The sequence below is a fragment of the Pipra filicauda genome, unplaced genomic scaffold, assembly GCF_003945595.2.
Source record: "Pipra filicauda isolate LSUMZ 115617 unplaced genomic scaffold, ASM394559v2 scaffold253_size2546935_pilon, whole genome shotgun sequence".
Taxonomy (NCBI): Eukaryota; Metazoa; Chordata; class Aves; order Passeriformes; family Pipridae; genus Pipra; species Pipra filicauda.
The window spans coordinates 108,133-122,494 of NW_024104369.1; the positions used below are offsets into that span (position 1 = coordinate 108,133).

General features: G+C 48.1%; 1 protein-coding gene across 1 annotated transcript in view; it reads left to right on the top strand.

Annotated features, from left to right (window-relative positions):
* Positions 1 to 369: 369 nt before the first annotated feature.
* Positions 370 to 14,362, top strand: part of LOC113994781 (unconventional myosin-X-like) — a 92,394-nt gene continuing 78,401 nt past the window's right edge. Inside the window, exon 1 of the mRNA XM_027734207.2 lies at positions 370 to 442. Within this exon, the coding sequence (XP_027590008.1) occupies positions 422 to 442 (21 nt within the window). The 5' untranslated portion in view covers positions 370 to 421. The remainder of the gene's footprint in view (positions 443 to 14,362) is intronic.

Sequence of the window (14,362 nt, forward strand, 5' to 3'; positions counted from 1 at the left end):
CCAAATGTTTGTTATTCCAGATGACACCAGTTGCCCATACAAAGGTCCACACGTGGCTGCTGTGGCTGTGTGCAGCAGTGGTCCCCCGTCCCCGTTGCGTGTCCGTGGGTGACACTGGCCTCTCGGGCCCCCCCCAAACCCTTCTCGGCACCCCACTCTCGAGATGCGGGCTGATCCCCAGACAGTCTCACCCCGCTCCTAAACACTCCGGCGCAAGCAGAGCCCCGTCGCTGCCGCAGCGGCCGCGCTCCCCGCGCCCCGGGGCGGGCGGAGCGGGGCGGAGCGGGCGGCCCGGCCGCTCCCGCTGCCCGCGGCCGGCGAGGCGGAGCCAGAGCGGCGCGGGGCCGGCGAGCCGTGCCCGCCCGGCCGCGGCGATGCGGCGCTGAGAGCGGCGGCAGCGCTCCCGCGGGCGGCACCGCCGATGGACGCCTCTCTGCGCCAGGTGGGCAGCGGCGGGACGGGGACGGCGGCCGGGCTGGTCCCCGCTCAGGGCTGGGAGAGGGGGGGCCGGGTGGAGGCCGGCCGGCGGGATCGGGTCCCGGGGCAAGTCGGGCACCGGGGTGCCGCGCCCCGGGCCAGGAGCGTCCCCGAGGCCGTGGGACGCTGCGCTCCCCGCGGGCCTCGCCGCGCCCCCGCTGCCCCCTCCCCGAGGTGGTCCCGGTTGCACTTTCTCTGGAGCGCTAGGATGCGGCAGGTTTTGTCCCCGAGCGCTCCCCAGCCCGCCGTGGCACCGGGCAAGTCCGTGCGAGGGGCTGAAGGGGTTGCGGGAGCCGGAGCCCGAGCGATGCGTGGTCCCGGCAAAGCCGGCCGAGGGCTGCTTGCGGGAGGAGAGGGTTTGTCGCATGATAGTCATGGCTGCCCAGAGCCGGCTCTTTAATCCTCGAGAGCGACTTCAGAGTCCGGAGCCTGCTCCTGCCTGCGTGTGCGTGTCACGGCGCGGCTGTCGGCCGGGGCACCGGGCCGGTGAGGGGCCGGGCAGCGTGCGATGGGAGTCCCCTGCCCCTCTGTGCTCCTGCCCAGTCACCGTCACGCCGGCGGGCAGAACGGCTGCTCAGCAGCCGGACTCGTACCTGTTAGTCGCGGGCTCTGGTCCCCGCCTGTCCGCGGTGCCCTCGCCGCTGTGCACACAGCCGTGCGGGGCACTGTGATGACGGGGGGAGCGAGTGACTGAACGGGAGGGGCCAGGTGCCGTGCACAGCCCGGACGCCCCGAAATTCTCTCTTGCCCTTTTCCTTGCCTGAGCGTGCACGGGTTTCCAGCCCAGTCTGGTGATTCCTTTGGTTGTGAGGGGCAGGTGGGTGCAAGGCCGGGGCAGCCCTTGCTGGCCCCGTGGGTGACAGCGGGTACCTGTGGCACTGGCAGTGGGCACGGCAGGCACTGTGGGGTGACAGGGCCATCCTAAGGTCTGCATCTGAGGTTTGAAAGCCTCCTGTTTGAGGCAACAGACATCTGCCCCCTCTAACCCCCGGATGGTTTCCAGGCTATTAACCCCAGTGTCTGGCCTTGCGAGTCAGGGTGCGGTGGGGAGCTAGCAGCCCCTCCCGAGCAGCCCGTAGTCAGTGGGTTGGAGCAGCTAATGGGCTCAGGCCTGCCCCCTCCCTGGTGAAGTACTTTCTTTATCAGAACAGATGTTTTCCCAGATCTGGCCCCAGCGAGGAAGGAGTGGCTGCCCTGGGGCTGTGAGGCTGGGGCTGCCCCGCAGCATGCGCAGCAGCACATCGCCCAGCATCCTTCAGCCATTAACTGATTAACCTGCTGCTCCTGGAAGCCTGGGCCATCTGTATCCAATCAGATGAAGGCCAGGGTTTCCCAAAGGGCCATTTCACCAGAGCATTTTTGCCCACGCCTCTGTCAGGAGAAACCTCCTGGCCTCTTGCAACAGGAGTAGCCACCGAGGAGCCTGAAGCACCTGATGGGAGTGGGAGCTGGAAAGGGGATGCCCAGAGATGCATGTCTCTGCAAGTAGCACCCATCAGAGAACTGTCTGCTATGTCCAGCTCTACTTGTCCAGGCATGATTCTACCATTATGTAGAGAAACAGGGATTTCCAGGGAAAGACTCAGGGACAGTCCTGAAGCCAAAGTCTCTCTAAGAGTCCCACATCTATTGTAAATCACAGGCTGGAGAGCTGGAGTGAGCATGTATGGGAAAGCATCAAGCTTTGTTTTGCAGGAAAGGCCGTGGGGGTGGGAAAGAGGGAATGCTTCCCCAGAGCGGGAATGTTTGGCATTTGCTGCACCCCAGTCACTCTTCCTCTTTCTCGACGGGGGAGGATGGGGGGGTTCTTGGTAGGAGGGAAAGCCTGAATAGGAGTTGCTTCACCTCTTTCTGCAGCAGCAGCAAATGAGCTTGTCCCAGGGGATGCATGTCGTCTCTTACAAGGAATAGCTTAAACCCCAGCATGCCGTTGGTCTTGCCTTAGCAGGCTCCCATGCTGTGCTTGCAGCATTTAGATACCATGCTCAGCAATGTGAGGGGTAGGTGGGGATGCCATGGGTCTTTACAGCTCCCCTGGTTCCCCCTTCAGCAAGCTGGAGACCAAAGGAGTTCCTATTCTTTGAAATTTATCTATGATAAGTGGCTTAGTGATGGGTTCAACCTACTTATCATCCAGGCTCTGCTAAGGGGGGAATAGTTTTGGCCGGTTGTGCCAACTTGACACTACTGAAGGGATTCCCATGTGCCGTGCCCTCCTCTGCCTGCAGACCCCAGGGACAGCGAGCTGGCAGGGTGTGTGCTGCCACCACTGTTCCCCTGCAGTGTCCCAGGTGGGCCAGATTAGAAAGACTTCATCCTCAGCAAGTGGTGCAGCACAAAGATGTGCGCCTCTGCCATCTGAGGTCTGCTGTGCAGCATGTCTCAGAGATGTGATGAATGACGCCTTTGCTCCAGACGGGTCTGAGTGGAGGAGCCGAGACAGTGTGTATGCTCTGCCATCTCCTTTCTTGGCTGCTGCAGCAAGTCCTGTGCCCAGGCAGGGAGGAGGGGCCCTGGAGGCCAGGGCTGTGGCATGGTGACAGATGATGGTTTCCCTGTGTGTCTGGAGTGTGGGCAGGATGTGGGGTGACACAGAGGATATGACTCGCTCTCCAATTCTCCCCCAAGGAGCAGGAATGTCATGACCAGAGTTAAAGGAGACACTTCTCCCATCTTGTCCTTCTGTACTCCAGTTGGAGTGACCAGCCAGCACGGTCCCATTGTCAGCCTGCACTGACCAGCAGCATCCAGTGGAGTCACAGGTGCTGTTCTCCTTCTCATGTGCCACTGGCCTAGAAATGCTGACATTTTAAGCATTTTCCTCATTGCTCTTGCAACACAAAAGTTTTCCTCATTGCTCTTTTGGTGAAATCCAAAGCTTTTCTTCTGTGTTGTAAAATAAATCCCCTGAAGTTCTTAAACTTTCTCACATGCAGAGAGAAAGGCAGGGGGATTCTATGCTCATGTCCTGCATGGCTGTATGGTCAGAATTGTCCTCTCTACAGCTGTCATGGTCTTCACTTATTGTTCCTCATCCTTCCCGTCTTTCTCTGACTATAGCCCTTCTCTTCTTTTGGCCTGGGACATCTGCCGTGGAGGTAGGGAGAGGAGCCATCTCCCCCAGGGACACACGCAGACCAGGGGGAAGTCTCAGAGTCAAGTCTGTGGAGGAGCACAAAGGTTACCCAAGTTGCCACCATGCATGCATCTGAGCTGCTTTCTTGGCCCCAAACTGAGGTGGGAAGCAATCAACTCTGCCAGGTTTCTTTTGGTCTGGCAGTTTTGCCCCAACTGCTGACTACCTGATGCAAGTGGGAAGTGCCTGGCTACTTCACAAAGCTATCAGCGAGTCTGAAAAGTGTGGCCCTTTGCCAACCACATGACACTTGACTGTATTCACTGTCCTTCAGGTGTCTAATGGCTCCTTAGTCCCAGTGTAAACTCATGTGTGTAAACATTTGCAGGCAGGGTACATGGGTAAGGAGAAGAACTGAAGGGACTTGACAGTGAAAGCATCTTTGCAGTGTGGAGCCTGCCTGATCCATGGGTGCAGCAGGTACAGGACTGGTCTGATTTTTGGTTGCACATGCGATTCTCACCAGCTTTGGGCTCTTGGTTGAAGCTGTCTGGCTACATCATTCAGAGACCACTGTCTGAGGGAGCCCAGATTGTGCTGAGTGGGAAGAGTTTATACATGGCATGCTGGATTAGGTTTCTCAATATCTTGGTTTGCCCTTCCCATGCTCCCTGCCGTTGGGAGAAGGTGGAGTTCCTGTGAGAGAGGAGCCTGGCCGGATGTCCTGGAGAATCTATCTAGAGACTCTTGTCTGAGATGAGGGAAGTGGTTCAGCTGACTTGGATGACACTGACCATGAGTGATGTGCTGTCTTCACAGATAAAAGAGAGCTGAGTTCCCATGTGTTAACAACCATTGGCTTAGGAAAATGCCATCTTGGAAAGAAAAGGTACATAGAGCATCATCTTCTTTATCAGTGAGGCTGCTCTTTAAAGGGGTATTCCAACAAAGCCTCTCTTCTCCCTTCAGGAACACATGCTTTGTCAACTTTTCCTGACAACCTCCTCTTAGTCTACTGAGAGTATTGTGACCTCTTAGAAAAGAAGACCAAAGAGATTGGGAAGAGACAGAAATTCTGACAATTACATCCATCCTGTGTATGTAATGCTCTCTGTGTCAATACAAAAGAGAGCAATTCCTCTCTGTTTAATTAATCACTGTAGTTCAGCTAAAAAGAAGTACCACTGTCCTTGAAGATATCCATGGGGCTAGTGTAGCATGGATATTCTGAGATGCAGAATCATCTATCCCAGCTGCATCTCCCCCAAACCATTCGGAGTGATAAAGAAGCAGATGTAGGACACAAGGTTTCGACTGACGTGTTCTGGAGCAGAAATTGCAGGGAAGAAAGCTCTTGTGCCAAAGGTGACATGAAGAAGTGTGTGGTGGAAGAGAGAGTCCTGCTAGCTCCCTCCTTAGGGCATTCATCTGGAGCCAGGCTGCATGAGCTGCGACCTTGTCAGATCCCATCAGCAGCAAGAGGGTGGGCTGGCGCAGGCTCTCGATGAGAGTCTCCACGTGAAGCATGCCAGGTTGCCCCGGGCCAGCCTACAGCTGCCCCATCATGGTCTCCAAAACCACCTTGTTCTGCTCTGGTTTCACTTCTTGCCACACTTTTATTTAACATAATAATCACAAATGTTTCTCAATTTCTTGTTTCCCATTTTGCTTTAAGGAGAATCTGCAAACTATTTAAATGGGATCATTAAGACTGAAACTTGTGAGAGTCTGGGTTTCTTGGTTATCCTCCAGTTACCCTAAACTCTGCAGTTCTGCCTCCTCATTTCCCTCTGAGGTTGCCCACAGTTCAGCAGTGCTGTAGAGCCAAGTCTCAGGAAAAACACCTACGGATGGCCTGTCTGCCATACAGCACTTGGCACGGTGTCCAGGGTACTCTGAGGTCCTGTCATTAGAAATGCAATAATTATCACAGCAACTGAACTGGTGGTGGGCGCTCTCATAGGTACAGTGACCAGCATATTCAGTGAGAAGGTGGAAATTAGGGTTAGGACCAGGGTGGTGTATTAGTCCTGTTTATTCCTGTTACCTGCGTCTTGAGCCAATGATGAAGATTTGGCTGAATCACACTTTCTGGAAAGGCTTCTTATTTCTGGAGGATACCCCGCTTTTTGCAGTTTCTTCAAGTGGTTATGCAACCTTGTTTTAAAATAAATCCTGCTTCATTTCTAAAGTGTCTGGCAGATCCATCCATTTTTGGGTCCTACTTTGCTTCATGAGAGTTGTTTTGTCCCAAATAACTTCTCTGTCTGTAAAAAATTATTCTCTGTCACCAAGTTGCCTCTGGGTTGCTGGCAAAGGTGAGCCAGGAGGTAGCAGAGCAGGGGTCTCAGCGCTGCTGACATCCGTGTCCTCTCAGCAGGGTGTGGTTAATTGAAGAGAAGAGGCTTGCAGCCCATGCTGGGCCACACACTGCTCCCCCCCATCAGTGTCTGGGTTAGATAGGGCAGCCCTAGCCCTGGCAAATCTACATAATGACATTAACATTTTCACAAGTACTTTTGCACTACAAGGGATCTTTCCGAATAGTAAAAAAGACTGAGCCTTTTATGTTGTATCTGGAAGGCTTCTTTCTCACTCAAAGGATAAGTAAGCAGTAAACTTCCTTACTCCTGCTTATACATCCCAGACATGCATCAGCTCTTGTTTCAACCAAATGTCCTGGGAGTTTCTGCTGAGCAATTCACAATCCTCTTTGGGTCTGTGACTTTCCAGAAGACATTCCTCTGTTTGAAGTGCTCCTTGCATTCCTTCTCTCCTGATGATGACCTTTCTGTTTGGCTGTACTTTAATCCCTTTTTTTTCAAACAAGTGGGCTGTGGAATCCACACTGCTCTGATGGTCTCCTCCTTGTGGGTACTTACTTATCTACCAGATGTTGGCATCTGCTAGTACTGTCAGTGCTAGTTTTGATTTTAGGTCCCTGATGAGAATGCGAAATAGTACTGACCCTGTCACTGCAGATATTTGTTAGAAACTCCCTCAATTAGTTGTGATTTTCCCTGTGCATAACAACAGTTTTGAGATCCCTTTGCTGCTGTTTGCTCAAGAACTGACTTTTACTAGAATACTGTGTTCTACATGAGCAATGCCGGGAGAGTCAATCACTGTCTTATTTCTCTCTTATGCTTGGATGCTGAGGAAGGACTCTTTTTGACTACACCTCTTTCTACATGTTGACTGGCACTGGAAAACGATTAAAGCCAGAGTATCCTTAAGATGAAACAGCTGAGAGCAAAACCTCTGTATTTTCCCTGGGGTCCTCAGACTAAGCAACCCATGGTTACGTGGGATAATCCTGCTATCACTCCCATTTAGGCTCTGACCCTTTCAATCCCTTGGAATTTCCTCAGCATTACCAGACTTATAAAAGATTAATATCAGTTGGTGAGAAACTTTATTGGACAGATCTCTGGGAACTCTTGGACCTGTTGATTTTTAAAATGTTTTATGTCCTTTTAATTTACTAATATATGGGAAAGCACGTCAGCATTGCAATGTGATGCAAGAGGGGTGCTTTCCAGGGATATTTGTTAAAAACTTTTGCATATCTGCATCATTACTCATAATACTGCCATCCACATCTAGTAGTTGGATGCTGCTACTAGCACACGTATGATTTTAGCTAGTAGCACCCAGTGATTTTAGAAAACAGTGAAATATGGACTCTTCTGTCTTCACTGTCTCCCACCTTCTTTCTTACATGGCTTGTTTCCCCAGTTTTTCCCCACATTCACTCTTATTTCAGAGAGACTGACAGTGTATTCCAGCTCAGAGGCACTCCACTTGCTGTCTGTATGGTGTTTGAGGGAAGGACACTCAGGACGATCAAACACCAGGAAAATGTCTCACGTGAAGAGTTTAAAGAACCTGAGATTAGTTTATTAGTGAAATGACAAATAGGGGGAGACATGGCAAAAGAGCAGAAAATAATGGATGAGACAGAGAAGGTGGATTGAACTCCTCTGTTCCTCTACCTCTGACCGCAAGAAAAATGGATTTTCTGCTTGACAGTGATGAGACTGGTTTAAAAGCGTACGTTTCTGTATAATGTGTGAGTAGGTGGTGGAACTCCACAAGGTAAGGAATTATTGAAATAAAGTTTGTAGCAAGATACAAAAAGGTATTGGACATAATCCCAAATTATGCATAAACATTGCAGAAGAAATACTGTTTCAGGGCTCTCATCTGAGATTTTTACAAAAGGCATTGCATTGTGGCTTCTTGAGGCACCATGTTGGAGCTGGTGTGTCTGTGACAGACTGCTGTATCCTCATGGCTTCCTGAGGCCCTGAGCTCTAGTCTGTGAACCTTGAAGATTTCTCGACTGCTCATCAGCCCAGCCTCACCCTTGAAGCCATAGGCTGAATTTGAGAGAGGGAGGGAACTGCAAGCAGGCTGTGTCACTATGTATTTGGTGGCAAGAGGGAGAGGAGACCCAAAGCAATGCTCCTGTTGAGAGCAGGGCAGGAATACCTTTTCACTTGCTATGTTTGGAGCTACAGGCTGGTCAGTAACAGTTTTGCTGGGGCCAGGCTGGGCTTTAGCACATGCCATGTTGCCTCCTTTCTTTCAGGGCTGCAGAGATGATGTGGGAAAGCTACTGTTGCTGTGATGTGACAGGGAATACACATCTGTAGATATACATGTGAGTAACATGCCTAGGGAACAACATTGTTTTAATTCAACTTTTAGGTGGGGTAGAGCTTATTGAGAAGGCAATATGAACTTAACTAAATTTAGTTAAGTTTTATGAACTAAATTTAGTATGCATTTTTAAGGCTGGTGAGAAGTTCTCAGGCAGTTGCAAAACCCTGTAGGACTGTTGCTTCAGCTGAGAAGGGGAGTGACTCCACTGCCCCAGTGGAATTGCAGGGGGCAGCTGATCTTACTTAAACTGAGCCTTGAGAGAGCATACAGTAAAGTAACACCTGCCTCCTCTCTGTGCACCTTATGCTCATGGCAAAGGGCAGCCCTGAAGTATGTAGAAACAGTTGGGGATTCACTCCCTCCACTCCCATGAAGAGGAGTTGGTGTGGTTGCTATAGCTGGGTAGTTGCTTCTTCGAGAAGATTAAGAATTACCTCCAAGGACCAGGCATTTCCTGGGAGATATTTGAAGTTGGGAGATGTGCTGGAGAGTGAGAAGAGAAGCTGTGCAGCAGCCAAACTGGGGGAGGAGAGAGGAACAGAACAGATGGGAGGGGGAGGCGAAAGGGGAGTGGGAAGCAGTGCACATACATCAGTGACCAGAAGTGACAAACTGCTCTTAGATGATTTAAAATGCACAAACCTTTTCCTGATATTGCTATTCTGCAAAGCTGCTGGCAGACTGAGGGCTTTGCTCCTTAATTAGTGAGGAATGGGGCTGCTAATTGGCAAAACTAGAATGACTCATGGGCTCACTCTAGGCTGCAGCTCTGGAGCAGCAGGACCCATGGCTGCAGTCTGTGCTCAGCTCTACGAGTTGTGCTGGCTTGCAGAGGCTGCCTAGGCTCAGTGGGCTGCCGTGGGGGAACCATGGGACTGGACAGGTGCAATCCAGTCCCTTTTTGCTCTACAGTGTGTCATCCTTGTGCCTTACAAAAAGTAGACTTTTGTTTCTGTTACCCCTACCACTGTTGAGGTTTTGTCCCCCTTCCCAGCTACTCCACATTGGCTTCTGCCAACTGAGCTGTTGTTGCTTCTGTCTCTCTTACCTATGGCCTCCTGGGCTGCCCCTCCCTTTCAGCAGCTGGTCCTGGTTTTGCTGATCAGATATAACCCAGGAACTGACTGTATGGCTTCATTTCAGCCTGACATCAGAAAAACAGCAAGGTTGCATTCCTTACCATATGGGTCTAGGGTGTCAGGGACTCCCCCTCCCCACCAATATTATATCCATTAGCTAAGGCTCTTTATATCTGTTCTATCACTTATTCATGATCATCCAGATCAATCTGTTGAAAAGTGCATTTATTGAAACCTGATTCCAGCTTTGTCTGGATTGCAAGGGCCTTTCTAGCCCAGTCTCTGCCTCGTGGTTTACAACCGCAAAGCCCACTGAGGAAAGAGAGCTGGCATAGCGCAGTGCTGCAAGGAGAGTCTTTTCCAAGCCTAGGAGCATATGGATTCATCGCCAGGAAAAACACAAGGCTTGGATGCCCAATACCCACTGAACAGCTTCAGTGTGCTAGAAGGACAAAGGTATGTTATGTATATAGTAGTTAGAGTTGAAAACTTCTAGCACCCATGTAGATTTTTGTCTCAGACTCTCAGTGCAGGGGTGTACATTTTTGAGACATCTCTGCCCCTTGCAGAATGGCTGATTTGGGATAGTTACCTAAATCAAGGAACTGCAAGAGCCTCTCATAGTATTGTGTTTGTAGGTACATCTGGAGGGGAGGCTGAGACAGCCATGTTCATGCACAAATAAAACATTAAAAACATCCCGTAATGGAAATAGCAGACAACTGTATGCTTGTTTCATACACTGAAAGATGTCTTCCTACCAAAAGTGCTTTTCCTCTCTGAATAACCCCTGGAAATTGATGCAGCCTTTCTGGTTGTAGCCCCTGCTGAGCATGTTACTCCTGGGAGTTGTGTAGGTTTGTGCACAAGGAGGAATGGGATTCTGAGTGCACTCAGAGAGAGGCAGCACAGCTTTCTCATCAAATTCAGCTGAGGCAGCTCATTCCTGCTTGTGTATGGGAAGAAGCCGTTTCCAGAAGAGAGAGGACATCCTGGGAGAACATGAAGATTCAAGGGTAGTCCAGAATACACAAATAACAGAATATGATAACTTGTTTCTGAAGAGTGGTACAGTTGTGGAGTAGGGGCTTTCTCATGTCAATCTCTGAATCTGCCTCCTGCTGAGTTGGGAGGCTCTGGAGAGGCCAAGGCACCTGCAGGTACCGAGTTCTGTATCTTGTACTCTGGAGCTTACCTTGCTGCCTTCAGTAGCTGAATAACTGATGAGGAGGATGTAGCTGGTGTCTACACACTCTACTTTAATGTCTACTGCAGTAAGAGTTGTGCACTGCCATCTGCCTCTATGCCCATTCCCTGGGTACAGCATGCAAGATCTCCCTTATTTTTTCCCTGCCAACACAGCATACTGCATCTGCTGAGATTAAGATACAGGCATGCGAGTGTAAGAGAGAACTTCTGGTTTCAGACTTGTAAAAAAAGGCATAGAAGGCCAAATAAATCTGTGGCTTTGATTGATTTCTTGATATCACAAATATCAGGAAACGTTATTTATTTCTGACTCTAGGATCATATTATATGAACAGAGAAAAATGATATCTTAGAGTTTACTGTCCGTAGTGGAAGGCATCATGGTACGACAGTGAGCCAGTACTGATGAAACACTGCTCCTTGTATGCAAGCAACTTTATTTTCTAAATTATAACCCCATGGTGTGGGATCAGTTTTCAGGGTTGTGCTTTGCTATACACTTTGTGGCAAGGCCAGTTCATGGACAGATTGTCACTGAGGATAGGAATGAGGATGCTGGTCTCAGAGTTTGTTTAACATCCGAGTAACCTACCCTTGATATAGGAACTCTAATATGTTACTACTTTATTTGTCCTTTCAGTTCCTGCTGTTGTTGCCTGTAAAAACCAAAGCAAGACCCCTAATAAACTCCTGGTAAAAGAAGAATTGGGAGGGGATGAGCTATTCTCATTATATAACAGGCTTGGGTTGACTGTATGATCACTATTCAGCCAGCTGTATTTGATTGAAAGTGGTTACACAAAATCATCACTGGTTGATGTTCCTACACTGTCTGTTAAGGTGTTGTTTTCAAATTAGTGATTGCTTGTTTCACTTTGTTAAACTGTTTTGTCTCTGGATGAGGGTGAGACCTTCTATATCCCTAACTGAAAGCTGAAGGACTTTTGTACTAGAAGAGCAGGGTGTTCCCATCCTCTATGTTGCCTGCTAGGACCCCCCCCCGAGCCAGCAGGTCGCTGCTCTGCAGTGCTGGGCAGTGCTCTGTGCAACTGCCCTTGCTTCTGCCATGGAAGTTCAGCCTTGCTGACTGGCAGTTCATGGAAGTTTTCTGCTCAATTTAATCCTTTCAACCGATCAATGTGATGTGTGGTATTGGGGAAGAGGGGAGTGAAGAGAGGGCAGTCTCTTTGGTGTCGCCATCTGTTTCTGTATTTAGACAAGGTTCCTTGGGGAATTTGATTTTTAGAAAAAAGGGCTGATGGAAGGAGATGCACAAAAACAAACTTGGCCTTCCAGGAAATGGGAGCTATGCTGGGCAGAAGTTACAATAATTATTTGTTTTGTGGTTCCTTTTCTGGATGTATCAGCATGATATTCCTTTTGGAAACAACATAACTATTGAATTTATTCTGCTAGGCAGAGGCAATTGCTGTTGTAAAAACAGCTACAACATCAAAGTAAACTGAAGTAAGTAGTTCTGGGCAGCCGAAATGCCACAGTGCCTGGTAGCTTCAGCGTGTTGCCTTCTAGTCCTTAACAGCACACAGAAGGATCTGCCATAAGCTTGTGGAGTATTGTATAAAAGAACTACATCTCCTTTTAGGAGTATTTGTCAATGCTTTTGCACGTGGACTTCTGCTGGGAAAGGGGTCTGGGTCAGTCTGGACTTTCAGATCATTTCTACATGTTGAAGATACCAGAATGATCCCATTGTTCATATCCCTTCTTTTCCCCTTTAAATGGTATCTAATCAATAACAGTGTCCATACCCACGGAGTGTCACTTACTTGTGTGTCAGATTAGCAACTGCATCTAGCTCCAAATTTATTTCCAAGCTCAGGGAGTGGAAAGTCTGTCTAACCTGGACCCCTCTTGTCTTCATGGACCAACCATATAAGGTGCTGTAATCATGACACACTCCTAATGGTGGGGGGTGCATGCCATGGCATTGGGGTGCAGCGTGCATGGGAGGGTGCAGGCTTGTCTCCTCATTAAATTGCACTTGCTTCAGGCTCTCATCTGTGCAATCCTGGGTTACTGGTTACTGGTGCAGGCATTGAAATGCACTGTTGGGGATGTTTACACTAAGTCTCTTAGAAAATGTTTTCTTTCATCCTGCTTTCCCAGTTGGGAACTCCAGACACAGCCTTGCTGTTTTCTGACTCTTTGCTCTGTACTGTGGTGCTAGTAGGACTCTTTGGTGAAACCAGCAAAAATATTATCTTTTAACACATGTTGCTGTTCATATGTTTATGCAGAATAGTCAGAATGTGATTTGGGAAATGGATGATTTCTCAACAGCAATGTCTTGCCTAGATGCCTCAGGACACTTTGTCTCAAGCATCAAGAGTTTCAGAAAATGTAAGATGATGTCACAAAGACCTCTATATAGTTCCTCAAAATCTGTATTCAATGCATGGTTTATACCAGCTCTCTGGGATCTTAAAACTTGAGTCTGTAACATAAGATTAAATTTTTTCTGTTGCTATTGGTCACTGGCAATGGTGGAGTAATCTTTGCACACTACCTGTGAGTTTAGGTGCTGATCAGATGCACTGGTGCTTTTCATTCACTTGGTGAGGGGAAATTAATTTGCTTGATGTGGAAACTCTAGACCAGAACACAACAGTAAAGCTAGAATTATGTAGGCCTTTTTTAATGTCATTAAACCCAGTTCCTGTATTGGGAGGACTGGAGGTTGGCCAATAGATGTATCTTCTACAATAAGGAAAATCCAGGGTACTAAGGTGTTTAAAGTGACTCAAGTAGTTTAAAAAAACCCACCTAAACTAAAAACAAATCATTAAAAATAGAATTAGCATTCCACATTCTGTATAATGTAATATAGAAATACTATTCCATCTCTTCAAACATGATAAGCCTACAAGCAAAGAGCTAATGGTGCTGATGGGATTAAGAGGGTAAGAAGGGCTTTTATAATCAATAACTTAGGGGCAGAAAAAAAAATTAGGAAGAAAGTAGGTCTGTGAATCGATGAAAGGCAGGATGGCCTTAATATAACTCAACAGTTGAGCACTTCGGATTTTTCGCTGTACTTATCTAAGCAGTGTTTATGTGATTTCTATGGGAAGACATGGAATGGATTAGTTTGCAATAACTGAAATGTGATGTGACATTTTGCCTAATTCTGCGTAATTGCAGGTCATGCTCACCCTGATTTGCATTCATGCTCCTGCTCTTTCCCTTGAACCAGGTCCCACAGGCAGACAGGGCAGAAAAGGCCAATTCAGCAAACTTACTTTCCCTACTATTTTGGTAGGCAAGCTATGAGATTTACCTGTCCTGCAGATCCCTGCCTATATGTTACCAGAAATCTGCCTTTTGCTTAGACTTGTCTTGAGAGACACTGAACAGTTTAAGATGTTGTAGTGTATGTGAAACCATATAAACATCAGTGCATATACACATCAGACATCAGGGCCATCATATATACATCAGTGTATGTATACATTAGAGAAACACTCAAGTAATTTCATTTACCAAAGGAAACTTTTGCAAGTGTTTGTAAACATATCTACTTAGCTGTGCCCTGATGATTTCTGAAAGTGTTTTGACTTACAATGATGCGTGGGTGTATGAAATTGTAAACATGCTTTATTTATATTTTCTATTATTATTATTGTAGCATGACTTTTAATGACCGGATATTCCAAGTTTGAAAATATTTAGACAGTCAAACCCACTATTCTGTGTGTCTGTGTCTTCCCATGATACTTTCTATAAAAATTGGTGTTTCCTTACTTTGGTTTCCACATGAAGCTGAGTAAAACTGCTTTTTCTTCTGCTCGTGTTACATTAAAAAAATCAAAACTGATTTTTCTGAAAATGTAAG